An 18240-nucleotide genomic window follows, 5' to 3' on the forward strand; every position below is an offset into this window, starting at 1 on the left:
TGAGTTTCAGTAGGTATAGGAGACCGCTTTTTTCACCATCGGGTTCAGAAGTCTGTCATCAAGGGGACAGAGTACTTGGGTATCTGTTCCCCTTCTGACAAGTGGCAGTGCCGGGCATGTAGTAACTAAGTGTGGGAAGCGCTCTGTATCTGCCAAAACGGTATTTGGTCTTTAGATCGTCAAAGGAGATCATTGCCTCAACTCGCCAGACATCCCCCAGGTGATCAATACCTATTTGGCTCAGGCGGCGGACGTCCTGTAGGTGTCCCACCTCTCACAGGCTCAGAGAGGGGTCTGAGCCGTCAGTTTTATTCCACCCAAGCAATTTTTTCATCGCTCGCCATGCTTGCACTTCTCTCTACATATGAGTCAGAGTTGTTTCTTGCAGCTTTTCTAATAGAGCACTGCTAGATAGCCTGTCGCTCCCATTGCGTACCAGTACTACCGATATGCCGGCTCAGTGGTATCCCTAAACACCCAGTCGTTTATGTTTATCAATGGAACGCCAGGTATACTCCGCACTGAGGTTTGCGCCTTGGTACCCTCTTCCCACAACATGTTGCGTGGTTCGGAGAGTCGATTGTCTGGAAAACGTTGTTTGGAATTTTATAGGGGGTGTTCTGGAGCATGTATAATAAATGTGGGAGGGCCATCATCTGTAACAGGATGGCCTGACCCATCAAAGAGATCGGAAGCCGCCTCCAGAGGGTAACGTCCTCCCTTAACCTCCTTAGCTGTGGGAATATGTTGAGTGTTATGTATTCCCCTGCTGATCGAGCGATACGGATACCCAGGTATTGGAACTCTTCCTACCTTGCTAGCGCCAAGCAACAGAAACACCAGGGATTTATCCCAGTTTAGCAGGTATTCCGAGTAGCTGCCAAACAGCCGGAAGATGTGTAGGAGTCGATGGATTGTCTGCTGGGGCTAATGCTCCTATTATAAGACATCATCTGTGTGCTAAGAAATACAGCCTCCCACTCGCTCAATACCCTAAATAAGCGGATCTTGGCACATCCGCGCCGCGAGTGGCTCAAGCGCCAGCGCGGAAATCATGGGGGACAAGGGGCATCCCTGACAGGTGCCCCTGTGCAGTATGAATGTCCTGGACACCACCCCATTGACCCTGACTCTTGCTATCGGGTCCTGGTAGAGACGTCTGACCCATTCTTAATTTTTTTCCCCGAAGCCCATTCTCTTCAGGACTGCAAACAAGTATGACCATTCGATGCTGTCAAACGCCATACGTGCATCCAATTCTAGCAATGTTTTTAAGCATAGGATTAGCACAGTGCCATCCATGCCGAGCTGTAAAATCACAAAAGCCTTTTACCACTCCAGGCTATTACAACTTGGAATTGGTAAAATGCCATCCAAACCAACCTGGAAGGCAGAAAAGCAACCCATTACTTGTGGCACTCTTGTTAGTGCTCTTCAGAGAGGTATAGCATTGTCCAGACACAAGGGAGCTCCCGCTATAAGTCAAAAGAATACGCTTTCAGGCTTAGAGTGCCACCTAAATTATGGCAATAATGAAGAAGGAGGTAACTCTGGGTAGTTCCCACTTTCAGGGGGAGAGCAGCTCCTATATAGAGAACTCTCCAACACCAGCGACACTCCGAATCTGCAGACGAAAGAAAAGCAACATTCCCTTTGTTGCTTTAAACAGATGCTTTAATTATGGTCCATGACCTGACCGGCCTTTCACCTCAGCTGCTGACTCTGGCAGCAGACATTGATGTCAGAGCTCGGCAGTAACAACCATACAATAGTTGAGTTCTGAATTCTTTTCTTTATAATCCGCAACCTGGTGAGTCACAAATTGCCGATTATGAAGAAATTAGTGACTGCCGTTTATACAGAGATTACAGAATCCCATGTATATAAGTTATACAAAGTTGCTTATATGATTCATTAATGCAAAGACTATACTTTTCGGGCAAGCACTATAAGGAAATGATGTGCGTTTAACTTACGTTCCTGATAGTGGTTCCAATATAACATTGTACACATGCTTGCAAAATGTAACCGTTTGAGGCTACTTGTAATGCTTTCGGCATGCTCCATAATTATTTGCAGATACATGAAAGTAAGATTGGTAATAGTGTTTCTTAAAAATTAAATGTATACAAAAAAATGCAACTATGAAAAAAGTGCAACTTTAGATACCATTTCCTGGAGGCATCGTTTACTAAAATGTTTAATGTTTGCCGATTTTAGAAAAAATACGTAGTAGAGGCTCGGTGTAAAACAGTTATGGACAGCATGGAAATGAATCAGGATCCCATTGCATAGAGAAAGTCAGAAAAGTGCAACCCCATTTATACGATCTTACATTGGTTTTAGGAATTCACAAAGGTTACAGCAGTAGACCCGGAAACCATACTCCATGTTTGCATGAGGAAATATATGTGAAAAATCTACTGAACCATTGCAAATGCTTCTGCCTAAATCACCTTTTTTGCCACCTAGGAAAAAGCTTTACTCCTGCCCGTATCAAGAGTAAAGTTCTTAAGAGAGTAGTTTGGGAATACCCATAAGTATGTGCGAGTGCACAGACTCACAAGCTGCCCAAATCTCGATACATTACTTTCCACCTACTTTCTGTCCTTGCGTGTAGACGTATGGAAAGATGGTAAAATTAGAGCTTTACTAGATTCCAGACCCTGATATAATACGAGCTCTGGCATAAGTGCCAGAGCTCTGATGCAGTGAGGAAGCTGCAATCATTTGTCACTTCCCTGCATGCCACCAAAAGAGATAAGTGGAAGTTTTAACAAGATTTCTAAAGAATCATGTCTCGTGGACAAGTAGTTATTTTATATAATTCCACATTGCTGCATGTGATTATACAGTTTGTAGATTTTGGGGACTTGCACAATATTAAAACACCCCTCTAAATGCAAGCATGGAAAGTCACCTGTGAGAAATTGGGAAGACAGTATAACAGAAAATGTAAAGTTTCCAAGGTAATGCACAATTTGGATTTAAAAAGCTTGTCAGGCATGCAAGTATGTTGATTCCAGAATCACACAACTATTTGGTCAAGTGCTGATAGTGAGATTAAAACCTAGGGCTCTAATTCCCACGGACAGCAATCTAGCCACTTTACACGTCTACAAATATATCTGAATCTTTTTAAGCATAAATGGGGGCACAGGCGGTAAACCTCAAATAGAAGGGTGGAAGTGAAAGAAGATTATTTCTTTTATAGGAGAGCGCTCGAATTTGATGCCATGCAGTCTGATCGTCGAAGATGTCTGAGACGGTCGTGGAACGGCTGGATAGAGGCAAGTTAAGTTCTTTCTTTCTATGTGTACTGTTTGTAGAATCTTTGTATAATCCATAACTACAAATGTACCTGTGCAGTATTGTTCATGTCCCCAGAGACCACAGAACCAGTGCCCTTAAATTCGTTCGTGATCCAGTCCAACAAGGTTTAGACACTCTGCATCTGCCTGTCCCTCCTCTAATGCAGCCAGCACATTGTCTATCCCCATCGTTTTGTTGATACATATTGGTATGCAAGCATTACAGTATTTTCTGTTCTTCTGGAATGGCAGTTCCTGCTTGGGCGGCGAGAGAAGTGGAGGAAGCTGTTGAAAGCTGACATGCACTATCAACGAACACTGTTGAACAAGGTTTTCATTGGTTGGAAGGTAGGTGGATCTGTATAAGGTGCGTTGTACATGTATTTAATTATGTTTGCCTGGATTGAAATGTATGTAGTGCAAACCTAGCTGAGCTGGGTAGTAAGGGTTCACTCCATATCAACTAGGCATTTGCACATATCTATTTCACAATATTATATTTCCTACCTATTTATTGTTTGAGACACAGGGTATTTAGTGCTTTGCATAGGATTCAAACAATTTAAATTCAAGCGCCAGAGCCAGGTTTAAACTCCAGGTTCCTTCGAGCAGGAAGAAGAATTTAAAGGGCGAGCGTGAGGCATGGTCCATTGTTGCTATCTGTAATGCAGGTGATGTTTAATACATACCTTTATCGCTTTATAGACCTGCATTTTTGTTTTTTTACACATTCCTATCTGTCGTTTTCTATGCCTGTGAGAGTGCTTCAAATACAGATTATTGAGAGGTAATCCTTTTATGTTTTTCACTCCTTTAGCAATACCAGAGTAGCATCCAGAGTGTTCTCCAACGGGTGTATGAAAAGGAGACTCGACACCATACAGCTGTACTACGGTAAACAAACAAAAAGAGCCTGCGTGAATTCACTCTCTGCTGAAATGTCTCCAACTTCCTTTGTGCCCCAGTGTACAGCCACAATACACCTTAGTCCCGCTTTCCTCATCTGTTTACTTTTAGTGCTCTGCTACTTTTGTCAGTGACCTAGAAGCCTCCATACTTTTTTATCTTTCATCAGTTATGTGACTCACAGATCAGTTCCCGGTCCTTTTGCTAATCCCTGCTATGTCTGTTTTCTTTTAGATGGTCTTTCTCAACTTGGAGGAGAAATGCAATCACCCTTGCAGAGGAGACTAGAAAAAATAAACAAGCAGATTGCCACTATAGGATAGCAATTGTTTCTAAGGTACATGTCTGCATGTATTTTGTCTGCACCAGAGCACTTGGAGAAGAAGGAGGTTCTGTTAGCGTGGGAGAATGGTATGCAAGAGTTCACTTGATGTTCTTAGATTCAACAGAGTGCATTTTCATAACAGGAACTGATGTCCTAAAATCAATTTGCAAACCTGGATGGGCTGTTTGCACTCCGACTTGTTTGTAAATGGTGTGAATTTTGCAGTGAGACTTATAATGCTAATAGGTCTCATCAGAAGTTGTACTGGAGGAGAGAGTTGCTTAATAGCCTGCATAATGAATATTATATCGGCAGGTTGCAGTATGCGACCCCTATGGTTGACTGTGAATGCAGGGATTGCAAAAGAAAGCAGATCTGCATCCTTGTCCTTCCAAATGCAATTTTTTAAATGCTCACATCCATGAGGGTCAGTAACTAATCAACAGTTTGTTACCTCAGTTGCCATCACAAACTATTGATACGTTTATTTGCGTCACATAAATTGGCTGTAGGGGGTGCTGTTATGTGGTTGCAAATTCTGTGAATTTCTAAAGTCCTTACATTTCTCTTAAGCTCAGCTCTTACATGTCATCCATCTTGGTAGGCATTTTTTAAGAGTGCTTGGTCTATGAGAAGCACAAACTCAGGATTCAATATTTAACACAGTGGTTGGATTTACTAATAAGAATGCATTTCTGCCCAAACAAGCCCATTTTAACAAAATTAGGAAAATCAAAGACGGTGGAAAAACATAACTTTTTAACCTGTACCATGTAGTTTGCATACAGCTCTTTGAAAGCAGTTCTTAGCTCACTGTGCTAGATTTATTATGATTTAAAAGTATGAATTGCAAATAACTAAAGTATCTCTGTGACAAAAGCAGTAACCCACTGAGCTATGCACATTAAATGCAGTTTTGTAAGCTGTATGGCACACTTAATTATCAGCAGGCATATTAACCTTCTGGACTGCATTAGATGAGTTAAAACTACCAAACTACTAGTAGACAAAACTCTGATGTCTCTCCAGCAGGAAGATCAACTACCAGATTTCAATCTTGACACTTTTATTGTTGCCTGAAATCTTCTGGGTATACATGGAACTCAGCAGTGAGAGGTGAGTCATTATACTGGACAGTGTGCTGGTTTTGTTCCTGGCGGGGAGGTGGGGGGTTCAATATTGCAGCACTACTGAAAAACCGGCCCCAGTAACAAAACCAGCATCCCAAACCTCCTGGGGAAAAGTCCGCTGCCCGGTACGGCAGTCTGGCCTTGCTGGCATGTATCAATATCAGAGCCACTCTGATATTGGTTTCCCAGGATTTAGATCATCTTGAGTACCAATTTCAGATCACACTTGGTAAATTAAGATCTTTACTCAAACTTTTTGCATTTGTGGTGAACTTGTGCAACTTCTCTTTGTGCTTCCTTGATAGGCATGGGCCTGTGTGATGCCTTTCATGTAAGCTTATATGATTAATTCCTTTACAGCTTTCATTCATTGTCAGCATACCCAAAGTTTACAAGTTATCCGTCAGCTGCAGAGCAATTCCTATGGCTTCCAATTGACTCAGCTGTGTACATAGTCCTTCTAGAACACTTTTGTTAAGGAGGAGGACAGACTGGTGAGTGAGTTAAGTTGTGCATCCTTTCCCAATTGGGTAACAAATGGACAGGTTAAAGAGTCCTATCGTATTTGGCCTGTCCCATTTGTTACCCATTTGGAAAGGATCTGCAACATAACTCACTCACCAGCAGCTCTGTCCTCCTCCTTAACAAAAGTGTTCTATATGAATGAGTTATGAGTTTCCCATTTTAGACACGTGGTACCCATTACATTAGCCATTGAATTAAACGAACCAATCAGATGATGACACCCTCTGGAACCTTCCTGAGAGAAGCTGCAGTGCCTCAGATTCTCCACCGCACATCGTGCAAGGAAGTCTCCACTGAGCTCTGCTCTGTTTTCTAAAAGGTTTCCACACCATTTTTAGGTCTCGCCTATGACGAACGCGCAAGCGAGAACTATAGTCGTCGTCTCAGCAGTCTGAGAGCGACGAAGGGAGACAAGACCTGGCCGCGCGCAGCGTTTTTCCATAGGATAACGTTGTGCGTGCGGCCAGGTCTTGTCTCCACAGAATTGCATTCCAGACCGGATCGCGTCGCGCGCCTCTCTGGAATGCAGGGGGAGTCTGCAGAGGGGCGCGCGGCGCTCATAAACAGGCAGCGTTCACACTCCATTGTATTTTTCGCCACGCTTATTCCTTCCGCTCTCACCCCAGCCGCCATGTATTTTTAATTAGCGGATTCACGTTGGCTTCTCGTCACTCTGCGCTTTACAAATCGATTGACTGATTGGTGATTATTGGACAGAACAGCTGGTGATAAATAGAGTCTGCATATTGGCAAAGTCAGTTCTTTATTAAACAACTCACTCTTCCGGTCAACAGGGGATTGATCACAAGGATCCCCGAAATGTCAAAAAGAAAAAAATGGACGGTCACAAAACCATAATAGTCATTAATACTTAAATGTGTGCAAGAGGTATTACATGTAAGAAATGAGCAAACGGCCGACAACGTGTGCAGAAACCGAAGTTGTGCATCAGTGCATTTTCACAAACATTTAGACAACAAAGAGTCATCAAATCAAGTATGACTATGGGGGTAAGAGCCTCGACAGCCTTTCTCCGACTAGAGTTTCACAATGCAAAGGTGGAAATAATTGCTGACGATGCAAAAAAAAGTTCAAAAAACCTATAGAGCGAGCCATTGAGAAGAAATAAATGACATGTATATGTATGAGTGAATAAATGACAAGGCGGTTGAAATTCACTTTGAAAATTACATGTTTCTACTAATTTATGTATCCGTTTGTAAAGTGCCTGGTTCCGCCACCGCCTTTGCGCTAGAAACAGATCCTCAGTGAGGCAGCTGAGAAACTAGAGGCATTTCCCAGTAAGTTTCTATCTGTGTATTGAGGGCACGTTTCTACTGCAAATAAGAAAAGGCCTGGTTGAGAATGGAGAACCGTAATTGTTTTTTTTAAAACATTACGGAGTTTTATCTAGCGCGAACTTGACCTGGTATCAGGTATCAGAGCGCTTTGCATAGCACCAGTTGCGTTACATGAGGACACATTCATTATTTTGTTAGGCACGGGAAGATTAAGTGATTTGCCCAAAATCACAGGTTGTTCAGCGTCATTGCCGTGACTCGAATCGGGTTCTCCGGATTCGGGGTCGATCGCCCTAGCCGTTAGGCCAACTGCTCTCCCTAGTAATTTCGATATTGTGCCTTTATTTGATTGGCTGAGCTCTGTCCACGAGGTAAGACAAATAAAATCCGTTCACTTGAAGATTTGAGAAGCCAATGGGAACGTGGGAAACCCAAATCCTCTTTCTGTATGGGTTGCTTTGTGTTGTGTGCTGGAGCGAGGTAGCACAGTTCAAGCGATCTGCAGCCAGACCTACAAAGAAGAGACCTCAGCCTGGCGATTGGGCGTAGGCTGCAGCGTATCCTTCATTCATTCATTAATCCATGCTGCTTTTCAAGGCAGAAAGGGTTCCTACTGTGCATGCCGCAGGCTGGCTCCCGGCTCCTAAAGGGTTGCGAGTCAGTAAGTGTCTTCCTAGGCCGGATGAAAGGAGGAGGGGGAGTTTTAGCTCCCAAATAGGATGAATCACTCTGCTCCGGAGGATGAAGATGCAATGATGTGGGAACAAGCATCAGATCAAGAGACACGCGTAGGTTAAGATAGAAACAGCAGTGCTTAATTTCAGCCGGTGGGGGGCACCGGCGCTTACATTTTCTAATCAAACATTTACTGATAGCAAACAACAAACACACAGGAGCAGAGGAAGGCGGAACCCTCGTCACAAAGGATCCTGCAATTGTGAGATAAAGGGGCAGTGTCTGGAAGTGGATTAAGGGGAACTCCTTGTGTGAATTGCGGGAGGCCCGCGGTCCCTGCAGGGGACCCCATAGGAGGGCAAACCCCGTAGTAGTGCGCAGGGAACCGCAGGCCCGCCTGGGGGAGGGAGGGTGGGCGGGGTCGGACATGTGCAAGCCACCCCCCTTTTTGCTGGGTCTGATATGGGGCGCACTTCCTCCCTGGCGCCCTCTTTGCTGCTGCCCCTTTACTCTGTCGGTCGCTCCTGGCTGTCCTCGCCAGCCTAGTCACAGGCCCCGAGCCCCCTCCTTCTCCCTCACTTCCCCCACGACGCCGGACGCGAGGCCCGCAATTTTACTCCCCTCCCTACCGCTCACCCGATGAAAGGGGGGAAGTGGGGAGGGGGGAATAGTAATGATGTTTTTGTCTTCTAGGTTGCAGGAGGAGTTACAAGGCGACCCCCATACAGGACAGGCGCAGGAACAGGACCTGAAGCCACAGTGCGAGAGGCACAATACTGAGTCATACATAAGCCAAGGGGCCCTTCTTGGGGACTTGGTTCAACGGCACCCCGTTAGTCCTTAGGGCGGTTGTAAGCCTGAGCAACCGGAGGTTTGCTAATAACGCCCCTCCTAGCTGAGCAAGGTGTGAGTTGACTCTCCCTTGTTCAGAGGTGGGCGGGGCAGGTGGACGATAGGTCCATCGGGGGAGGCTTGCCTCCCAGGTCGACACGTGGCCAGGGCCACTAGTGTCTGCTTATTTGGCTCTACTTCAGGCACCCTGCAACAAGGGGTTGCGGGGTGGAGGGGTCGCCTGTCAGTTAACCCGCTCTGTTATTTGTATCACAAATAAACCTGCAACTTTTTATTCCCAAACATACTTGTCTGTGTATCATTTGGGTGGAGGGTTGTGGGGCAAGGGTACCGATGCAACTACTATGAAGCCTGCACGGCCCTGGTACTGGGCGGCTGACATTGACTCGCTCTGGGATCCAGTATTCATTCATTTACAAACGAAGTAGTACAGAGAGGCAGAAGTGGCTGGCACTGACTGACAGCCGGCAGGTACTTTACTGATGATGTACATTGAGGCCAACCACAAACAGAGGGGCCCAAAATATACGCAAAAATGAGCTCTGAAGGACGTTTCAAAAGCATCTCCTAAGCATACATGCCAACATTTTAGGACAGGGACGTACGTGGGAGATTTAAAATAAAAAATAGGGAGAATGAAAATTCCCCATGGACTTTTATTGTAGAAAGTGCCCTTTCAGGCGGGAGACAGCTAAAATAAAGCCATTTTTGGCTTGAACAATCGGTATTCTCCCGCCTGAATCGGGTCTATTGGCATGTATGCTCCTAAGTGTTGCACACATCTTTAACGTGCGGAGTCCAAAGCCACTCAACAAACCATGCAACCGTCTCCAGGAGCCCGGGTTCCTCGAAGGAGTGCCCACCGGGCAGTCATGGCATTAAATGGGCCTTGTATTGTAATGTCACGTGTCTGAACACGTGACTCCAGCTGCAAGGTCAATGACGAGGGCGTGGCTTTGATTTGGGTTTGCGTGGACTGGAGCACGCAGGGGCTGTAACAGGGAACTGCGGGACCCCTGATGGCACTGCACTGCATGCCAGGATAGGGCACCCCACCAAGTGAAACACTGGCTGGGTCCCTTCAAACACGCACCAGCACACAGTGTGCTCTTGGGCACCTCCGTACAGAGTTGTTATCACCCCCACTGCCCCACAGCTTCTGAGTTCCGGACTGTCTGAGATTGGAGACATCTGACTTAGACCTGCCGATTTGTCTTTGCCACAGCACTTGGAAAAGCGGAGCACAAGAGCTTGGAAACAAACAAGGTGTTTTCCCAGAGAAAAACGTTGAATGCCCGTGCCATCCCGCACTTCTACACAGGTGAGTGGTGACACTTCAACAACCTATTGAGACGAAAGCATGGTTTGTTGCATAAAGATTCCAAAACACTCTGCTGCAAGGCTCTGTTTGCAAGCTCCTCGACTTTCAGTATTTCCCGAATAGGCGCTAGAATCCCCAGAGCATGGGTACAACGCACTTGGAAAAGCCTGTTAGTTTGTGTCCTGCTTTTCACACACTGGTGCACTTCTGGCTAGGTGCGGCTATGGTGCATTAGTGCACAGTGAAAAGAGGGAAAGTCTATTTTTAGGTCTCACCTACGACGAACGCACTGCAAGCATCACCCAAAACACACCTTTCATCCTTGCACTGCAAGCATCGCACAAAACACACCTTTCATCCTTGCACTGTAAGCACCGCCCAAAACACACCTTTCATCCTTGCACTGCAAGCATCGCACAAAACACACCTTTCATCCTTGCACTGTAAGCACCGCCCAAAACACACCTTTCATCCTTGCACTGCAAGCATCGCACAAAACACACCTTTCATCCTTGCACTGTAAGCACCGCCCAAAACACACCTTTCATCCTTGCACTGCAAGCATCGCACAAAAACACACTTTTCATCCTTGCACTGCAACATCGCCTCAAAGCACACCTTTCGTCCTTGCGCAAGCAAGCCACGCACAAAAACACACCTTTCTACTGTAGAAATGCCAGGTTCTCTTGAAAATGCACCTTTTCCATTGGGGAATGCACACGCATTGTTTCAAAATACAATTCACGGCTTTGAAAATGCGCATTTTGCCTTCAAAGAAGCACGTTTTTAAGTTCAAATTACGCACTGGAAGCTTTATATTTGGAATCAAAAGTTTTTTTTTATATTTAAAGGGTAGTCCGTGATCCTTTTTAACATTACAATTAGGAATTTTACTTTTTGAGTTTAGAGTTTGTTTCGGTGTTATACTATTTATACTGTTATTGTGTTTTTTTCTTGGGGGGGGGGGCAGAGGGGGGGAGAGCTCTGGGCTGCGCCTCGAAGTGTCCCCCACTATGCAGTGCATGAGCACGTGTCTTTTTTATTGTGCCATTTCCTCTCTTCTGTTATTTTTATAAACATTGGCATTCTTATTTTAAGGTTTTTCCCCGCGGCTTTACAGAGAGCTTCTAAGTGAATTTACGCTCTAGGGAGCTGGAGGCGAAATTCCATTTTTTTCCGTATCCAGGAGACACGTAAACTGTGTCCGAATGCAATTACTCCTTTGTTATAAAGACGCATTTTAAGAAATGTGTGTCTCGACAAACATTTTAAAATAAGAATTATTTGAAAAATGTGGTGCCTGAGAGGCTGTGAATGGAAAAGGGTTGTAAGTGTAAGATGAAAAGAGCTGGTTGCGAAACGTAGAGGGGGGAGTCGTGCTAACATGTCCGCGCCGCGTGGACACCCCGAACAATGGGACAGTCTTGCCCCACACTCCATCCCTCGCCCCACACTCCATCCCTCGCCCCACACTCCATCCCTCGCCCCACACTCCATCCCTCGCCCCACACTCCATCCCTCGCCCCACACTCCATCCCTCGCCCCACACTCCATCCCTCGCCCCACACTCCATCCCTCTGCCCACATGCCATCCCTCGGCCCACACGCCATCCCTTGCCCCACACTCCATCCCTTGCCCCACACTCCATCCATCGCCCACACTCCATCCCTCACCCCACACTCCATCCCTCGCCCCACACTCCATCCCTCGCCCCACACTCCATCCCTCGCCCCACACTCCATCCCTCGCCCCACACTCCATCCCTCGCCCCACACTCCATCCCTCGCCCCACACTCCATCCCTCTGCCCACATGCCATCCCTCGGCCCACACGCCATCCCTTGCCCCACACTCCATCCCTTGCCCCACACTCCATCCATCGCCCACACTCCATCCCTCGCCCCACACTCCATCCCTCGCCCCACACTCCATCCCTCGCCCCACACTCCATCCCTCGCCCCACACTCCATCCCTCGCCCCACACTCCATCCCTCTGCCCACATGCCATCCCTCGGCCCACACGCCATCCCTTGCCCCACACTCCATCCATCGCCCACACTCCATCCCTCGCACACCCTCTATCTCTCTCTCGCCCTCCCTCTATCTCTCTCTCTCGCTCTCCCTCTATCTCTCTCTCGCCCTCCCTCTATCTCTCTCTCGCCCTCCCTCTATCTATCTTTCGCCCTCACTATCTATCCTATCAGCACAGCATCACTCGGCACCACCACAGCATCACTCAGGGGCACCACAACATCACTATGCGCTACCAATATGCTTATAAGTACAACAGTAAATTACAATATTATTATAATATAATATTATTGCCAACATTGCTTAATATTTTGCAACAGCTATCATCTTGCAAATCATCTTTATACACCAATACAGACTTTGCTAAAAATTTAATGCAACACATTGTCATATACAATGCCAATAACTCAAACTTTAATGCTGCGAGACCTATTGCATTGCAAATGCTTGTTCTACTACTTCAGTGACTTATCCTTCTTCAAATACAAGATCTTGGTGGTTGGTGGTTCAAACTGGTCTTCATTATGCCAGAGACACTAAAGGAAGGGCTCTTCAGATCCTGTGGCACCTGTACAAAAAAAAGCTCCACATTGATGATCCTCATAAGGACTGTATTTACTGTCTCTACCCACAGCACAAAACTAGAGACTGCAAGGTATGTTGCACGTTTTCTAATAAGACCTTAAAGGATAGAGAGGGACGCCTTCTTCTCTGGCTTCAAAAAGCCCAGCGATGATCCCCTCTCTGACGCAGAAAGCGACACCTCTTCTATGTCCTCTTCTAAGACGCCCTTGAAGAGATCTAGAGATGAGACATTGCCTCATACATATTCAGAACTGCCTAAAAGGTGTTTAAAAAAAAAAGTCTCCTGAGGGTGCGGCAAGGCATAGAAGTCCCTCTAAAAGGCTTCAGACTTCTGCCTTGCCTACTGCTAAAAAGAGGAGAAAGACAGATTTTTCCTCAGTCTATTCAAAAGTCCACCTCAGAGCCCCCAACACCGTCTCCGTGGGTTAAACATATTTTCAAAAAACAGACGTCTGCACTGCCAATGGAAGGCTCGTCGTCAGAGTACTCCGACATCAATGGAATCGTCGATGCCCTTCACAGCTTCTTCATCGGAATCTATAGTGATCACCATAACAGTGTCTACGCCGGTATTGTCGTCGTCGACAACACTCATCAGCAGCTTCTGGTCTGCCGTCGACGATAAAGCTACAATCTTTGTCGAGCAAACGTTCGCCGCCGCCACCACCATTGATGACACAACAACTTCCGGTGGATCTGTTGACGAAGGCCCCCTTTTTGCTGACAGAGCAGAACCAGTCTACAACCCCACCAACGACGATACCCAGAACAACGACACTGGATCTTTCCTCGTCTCCAACACCGTTGATGATTCAAATTAAAAAAGCTAATAAACAGATCACGCCTTCACTTCCCTCTCGCAGTAAGGTGTCCTCACTGCTTCCTACACACCTCCTTGAGCAGGAAGGCTCGAAGGTGGACGACCTTTACTGAGCAGTTCAGAGCCCATCTGAGCTTCATGTAAAATGCCAGGACTATACAGATGAGGAGGAATATTATGAGCAGGACTACTACCCACAGGACTATCATCGTCAACAAAACCAGCAGATATGGAATGCGTGCCACCCACTCTCTTGAGAAATTTACAGACAATTCTGTCAGCTTACAGAGCACGATTTCCCCCAGCATCTGCATCAAGTCAACAAGCTCCTGCTAGAGTCATTTCTGTACCTTCTCAAGAAGTCATCTCACAGCCAGCTGTTATTCCACCTCCTCCACCAGCAGCTACGAAACCCTTACAAAACGCAACTTCAACTGATGATGAAAGAGAAGAGGGTGAACTTCCAGGCCACAATGATGAGTTGGATGACTACGTCCTGCTGACGCCAACATCTCCGTCACCTCATGTTATTGAATCACCTCCTAACGATATAAGCAGCTTCCACTGCCTGCTATAATGAGCAGCCACTCGTTTTGAACTGACAATGCTAGCCACACAACAAGATTGCTTCCTATATGATTTTAAAGAGCTGTATCGCAAAACAGTAAGAGCCATATCCATCATTTACTAAGTATGGAATCAGGACCTCAAGGTAATGCGCATTCCGGCAACAGTACCAGCAGTATTGCCCAAATTGGACAAGAAGTATAAGGCCCCGGAGATCGTGCCTGCCTGCCTCAGGGGTCAACGCAAGCAAACGCTTTTCATTTATGTCAGCCCTCACAGTACGAGCTGCCAATTCCTTAGCTCTCCTTGGATATTGCCTCCACAGGCTTTAGACAACTTGTAGGTGCAGCGGTACTACACCGCCAAGGTTGGCTAAAGACCACCAATTTCTACTCTGAAGTTCAGACAGACACTGCATCTACCTTATGATGGAGAGGTGCTGTTTGGGAGTCATGTGGATGATGCCCTCAAAACAATTAAAACAGACATGGCCAAATCCTTAGCCATGCTGCAATATAAGGAAGTACCCTTTCGTGGTGCCAGACGAAGAGGGCAGCCTTCATTTCGTGGATGATATCAAGATTATCGATATCCGGTATACTCCTTCAACACACAGCATTTTCGCCAGTAATGTCAGCAACGGCAACCACAGTCAGCGGTATATCACTGCCCTACTCTCACAGGGATAGCAGGGCGACAACCTTAAGAAAATAGCCGTAGACAATGACTTCCGTCTGCCGCCAGCTGCTCCCCTTTCCGCCCAGGGTGCCAGCCAGAATATCCAAACATATCCATCACTGGAATCAAATAGCTACAGATCAATGGGTCTTAGACCTAATCCAATTCGGTCACTTTTTATAATTTATATGTAATCCTGCTACAACACCACCCCAAACACACATTCAAAAGCATTTACCCATTCTCATATCAGAAGCACGAATAATGCTACAAAAGGGGGCAGTAGAAAGTGTTCCCTGTTTCTTTTTGATTCACAAGAAGTCAAAGCAGTGAAGACCAATTCTCGACTTAAAGGAGCTAAACAAGTTTCTCAAGAACAGACCTTCCGCATGATCTCGCTACAAGACATTTTGCAGCTCCTCCGCATTGAAGATTACATGTCCTCCCTGGATCTCCAAGGCGCCTATTTTCACAAACCTATCCATCTCAAAAACAGAAAGTTCCTCCGGTTCACAGTAGCTGGCAGCTACTTTCAATTTCCAGTGTTACCACTCTGCCTCAAATCGGCCCCACGCATCTTTACAAAATGCCTGGCACCCATCGCTACTTACCTCGGACAGCAGCGCCATCAAGTCTTCCCATATCTCGACGACTGGTTAGTCGAGGCAAACACTCTCCAGTCGGCAGAAACATCCACCAGTGCCTGGCTCTGCCTATTCAGCGATCTGGGACTCACTCTCAACACAGACAAGTCAGTTCTTCAGCCTTCAAGGCGAATAATATTCCTAAGAGCCGTACTGGACACAGTCCTCAACAAAGCATACCCAAATGTCGAGAGATAACAAAGGTTTCTCTCTCTGACGCGCTCCATTAAAAAAAAGAAAGTTACATTCAGTTTGCCTCTTTAAATCTCTCCTAGGAAAGATGTCCTCGTGCATCCACCTCGTATCCCACTGCTGTCTTTATATGCGTCCGCTTCAGGAAGCCCTGGATGCTCAATGGTCTCAGGCAAAGGGAACATTCAAAGACATTATCCAGGTCACACCCATCATGGTCAAGTCGCTGCACTGGTGGACCTAACCAGCAAATCTTTCTGCAGGACTCCCGTTTCTTCCTCAGCCATCTCTGTTGGTGATCACAACGGATGCTTCCCTGGAATGTTGGGGACCTTACCTCCAGGACCTCCAGGTCTGTGGCAAATGGCATAATTTGCATCGCATCTTGCACATCAATCTATTAGAACTGAGAGCGGTATACCTGGCTCTCCAGGCCTTTCTTTCCAGGATTCGGCAATCCACAGTGCTTGTGCGCACAGACAGCACACAACGATGCACTACACAAACAAGCAGGGAGGCACTGGGTCTCGTCTACTGCCCCAGGAAGCACAGCTGATCTGGCAATGGTGCATCCAATGAACAAAGAAGGGACTGTGTGCTTTAAGAAGGTCCAGGAACAGAGAAAGTCCCAAGGTCACTATCTTACTCAGAACCTTTCAATGTATTACCCGTTTATCTCACAAAGCCCAGTTGCCAAAACATAAATGTGAAAAATCATTTGATAATCAATTAGAAACAATTTAAATAAAAATTTGAAAAAGGAATAGAAACCTCAACAGTGTGTATATTATAAAAGTATACAATTTATTACAAATCATTAAAAGCAGTAGTTATACAGTGTAATAATAGTGCCCAAAATCACAAACATCAATGGTTAAAAAAAATTTTGATAATCAAGTGAACACAATCTTTTTTTAAAAAAAATACAATTTTTAAAAGCAGTCAAAAAATCACAGTTGTTGTAGGGGTCGACGCAGCGTTTCGGTGTTTGAATGATTTCACCTTCTTCAGGACAAACAATTCTATTTAAAAGAACATCACAATTAGATACATACTATGATTTCACCAAAGGTACATTGTTTTTCTTATTCTTGCTGACACATAATTTGTTAAAGATCATGGGGCACACTTTTAATACACACTGGTCAATGTTGTTATTCTAGGGATATTACAAAAGGCTTCATGGGAAATGTATTTGTTAATACATTGAGATATAACCGGCAATACATATGGTTCTTAAGGTATGGTGACATCTAGTCGCCATTTCGGTAGCTCCTGTTACGTTGAAAATAAAACATATGGCATACCTGTGGGTCATTTAGTTAACAATCCTCACTTTCTTGAATTTTTAGAGGAAGTTAGGAGCGTAGTCACTCTTATGTTGGAAACTGCTGGTCTTTGTTTGATTCCAGACAGGAGTGCCTTAATATAAATAATTAAACGGTCACATTTCTGGTTTCAATTCAAGTTAAACAAGACTTTTCATTCAATTTACCCATTTATACTATTTGGTCTAGTTATTTTTACCTCCTAGTTTCAGGAACTTTTCCAATGATGAGGATACTGGAGGGGGGCCACCGTATTGATAATTAAAATAACTGTGGAATGAGAAAAAAGTGATGTTGTACTGATAAATTATCGGTCGAAATTATGATTATTCCATTGTGTCTTTCTTAAAGACAGATTCACATGGTATCTGTTGGTATTTACCAGATAGTGAGTGATTTCATATATGTTACAAAAAGGGACAAGGTAAGTCTCCTTCACTTTGCTATAAAACCCTGGTTCTCTTACTTAGGGATTTTTTTATATTTATTTTATATTTATTTTTGATCCATGGTATCAATTAGTCTTTCCCTTTGCGTTTTGCAGATAGTGGTTTCAGAATTTCCATTTAATGAATACTACTCACGCTTAAAATGGGATTCTATGTCCCTTACTGCAGCGCCACTGGATGCCTTCAATTCTCCTGGCAGCGTCAGAGTATTGTTTTGATTAAAAAAACCAAGGTCTGTCATCAATCCGACCTAAAAAAGGTTACACAATATTTGTTGTTTTTTTCGTCATATTTATAGAATTTACATAGCAGATACTGTGAGTCGATCTATCTTCTATGTTATGTGGTCTATTAGTAGCGGTTTGGTCCATTAATTTAGTTTTCAGTAACCCGATCTTGCAGTTTAGAAAAAAGGGTTTCACTCGCATGTCTATGTTATCCCAAATCTTTATCTACAATCGAGATAGTGCAAAAATCTCGTCAGTAGCTCAAAGATTATCACAGAACTATAATCGTTCTAGAGCTGTATACAGAGCTCATGTGGTGCCCGCTTTCCTTCTTGCAATAAGCATTTAGTTATAAAGCTAGCTTGAACAGTGT

At 45.1% G+C, this 18240-nt stretch overlaps 1 protein-coding gene across 1 annotated transcript in view; it reads left to right on the forward strand.

Moving 5' to 3' along the window:
- The window catches only part of SFI1 (SFI1 centrin binding protein), a 553452-nt gene that overhangs the window by 278782 nt on the left and 256430 nt on the right, over positions 1-18240 (forward strand). Inside the window, exons 17-20 of the mRNA XM_078667725.1 lie at positions 3215-3290; positions 3564-3659; positions 4129-4205; positions 4452-4554. Of these exons, the coding sequence (XP_078523851.1) occupies positions 3215-3290; positions 3564-3659; positions 4129-4205; positions 4452-4554 (352 nt within the window). The remainder of the gene's footprint in view (positions 1-3214; positions 3291-3563; positions 3660-4128; positions 4206-4451; positions 4555-18240) is intronic.

The sequence above is a fragment of the Lissotriton helveticus genome, chromosome 11 (genome assembly GCF_964261635.1).
Source record: "Lissotriton helveticus chromosome 11, aLisHel1.1, whole genome shotgun sequence".
Lineage (NCBI taxonomy): Eukaryota > Metazoa > Chordata > Amphibia > Caudata > Salamandridae > Lissotriton > Lissotriton helveticus.